The following is a 1,725-nucleotide window of genomic DNA, read 5'->3' as shown; positions in this document are numbered from 1 at the left end:
GGGTTTATGGGAGCCCGGCGGAGTTAGTTAGATTACTTGTATTTGTTGCCTGTACGCTCGTGTACATACCTCCCATTTACTACTCTTTGCACTTGATGTGACCCTTTATTTGCATTTCAGTTCACTTTTGCTTATCTTTCTCAGTCGGCCTATGATGCCTACTGGGTACCTGTTGTTTTGGTACTCATGCTACGGTCTGCATCTATTTTGTGATGCAGGTCCGAGCACTAGTAGCCAGCGTTGATCGAGCTTGGAGTAGACTTATATAGAGACGGGGGTGAGCACATGGCGTTTTGTACTATTTCAGTCTCCATCTGTATATATAGACTTGTCTTCTTCCTTTCGAGACAGTCCAGTCTCTGTTGTCCACTTTTGGGACTTGTACTCATTTTGTAGTAGCTCTGTACTAGTGACTTCCAGGTTCTGGGAGGGATCTTTATTTGTATATATGGTTTTGGTTTGCGTCCGCCTGTTTATATTGTTATTTGCCTACTCTTGTTTAATCTCTACCCTTAGACCCATTACTTGTTGTTCCGGGTTACGGGTTGGGTTACCTGCTGGCGGGTTATAGTAGGTGCCATCATGACTTGATAAATCGGGTCGTGACATCTTCTTTCGATATGTGAAGAATAAGTTTTCTTTTATGAGTTACATATATTATCTGTTTAGATTTAGATTAATATGTTATTTAATATTACACTGTTAAAGTTGAAGATAAAATTAGAAGAAGTCAATCATTAACTGTCTCTATTTTTTTAAATGACAAATATTCTGAAACAACTACTCCCTTCGTCTCGTTTTATGTGATGTAGTTTGACTCGGCACTGAGTTTAAGAAAGAAAGGAAGACTTTTATAATTTGTGATCCAAAATGATGATAGAAATTTGTGTGACAATAAAACAGAAGCGTACGATGAACCATTGTTGGAACAGACTAAAAAGAAAAGTAAATCATATAAATTGGGACAGAGGAAGTAATTTTTTTTTTTTTTTTTACCTTAATGGTGATGTGGTAGCAAAATCGGTGAAGCCAATACGTGGGCCTTGGTATTTGAGTACCCTGCCATCGGCCACACTTGTGTATGGTCCGTTGCCTAAAATATCAAAAGCGATGGCTTCAGGGCCTACTGTTCCTGAAGGAAGTTGGAGCTTTTTAAGTGGAAGTAATGGTTCCATAACCATTTGAGAATAAGCAATGGGAAAACAAAATATTATGAATATTGCTCTCATCATACTTGCCATGTCTTTGAGGAAGCAATTATGAAAATAATGAATATTGTTACCTCCTATTTATAGGAAGTAATCTCCACCCTATTATATATATATATATATAGTATGTATTTATCTAAGCTTTTCTTTTCTTTTTTGGTAGAAAGTAGAAACGGAGTTTTTTTGGTTTTTCGCCCGGTGTTCAGAACCCTCATTGGAGCTCTGACTAAATCCGGATCGCGCTCTGCAGGGTCCATTCGGGGGTGGCGCTCCCAACATGATTTTCTCCATACCCAAGGCTCGAACCCGAGACCTTTAGTTAAGGGTGAAACACTCCCACCAGTGCATCACAACCCATGTTATATTATAGATTAATATGCATCATTAAACCAAAATTATAGAACAAGGCAAAATGTCAACATATTTATGAAATATAGCTATAGTTTAAAAAAGTTACAATAAACCACTATGTGTTGGTTTGATAGCAAACTCTCTCCCTTGCCCCCCCCCCCCCCCC

General features: G+C 38.5%; 1 protein-coding gene across 1 annotated transcript in view; it reads right to left on the bottom strand.

Annotated features, from left to right (window-relative positions):
- The window catches only part of LOC125862561 (protein STRICTOSIDINE SYNTHASE-LIKE 11-like), an 8,497-nt gene extending 7,256 nt beyond the window's left edge, over nucleotides 1-1,241 (bottom strand). Inside the window, exon 1 of the mRNA XM_049542669.1 lies at nucleotides 997-1,241. Within this exon, the coding sequence (XP_049398626.1) occupies nucleotides 997-1,241 (245 nt within the window). The remainder of the gene's footprint in view (nucleotides 1-996) is intronic.
- Nucleotides 1,242-1,725: the final 484 nt, after the last annotated feature.

Source organism: Solanum stenotomum, chromosome 4 (assembly GCF_019186545.1).
Source record: "Solanum stenotomum isolate F172 chromosome 4, ASM1918654v1, whole genome shotgun sequence".
Taxonomy (NCBI): domain Eukaryota; kingdom Viridiplantae; phylum Streptophyta; class Magnoliopsida; order Solanales; family Solanaceae; genus Solanum; species Solanum stenotomum.
The sequence above is the reverse complement of the archived record's forward strand: the minus strand, read 5'-3'. Positions and strand labels throughout refer to the sequence as shown.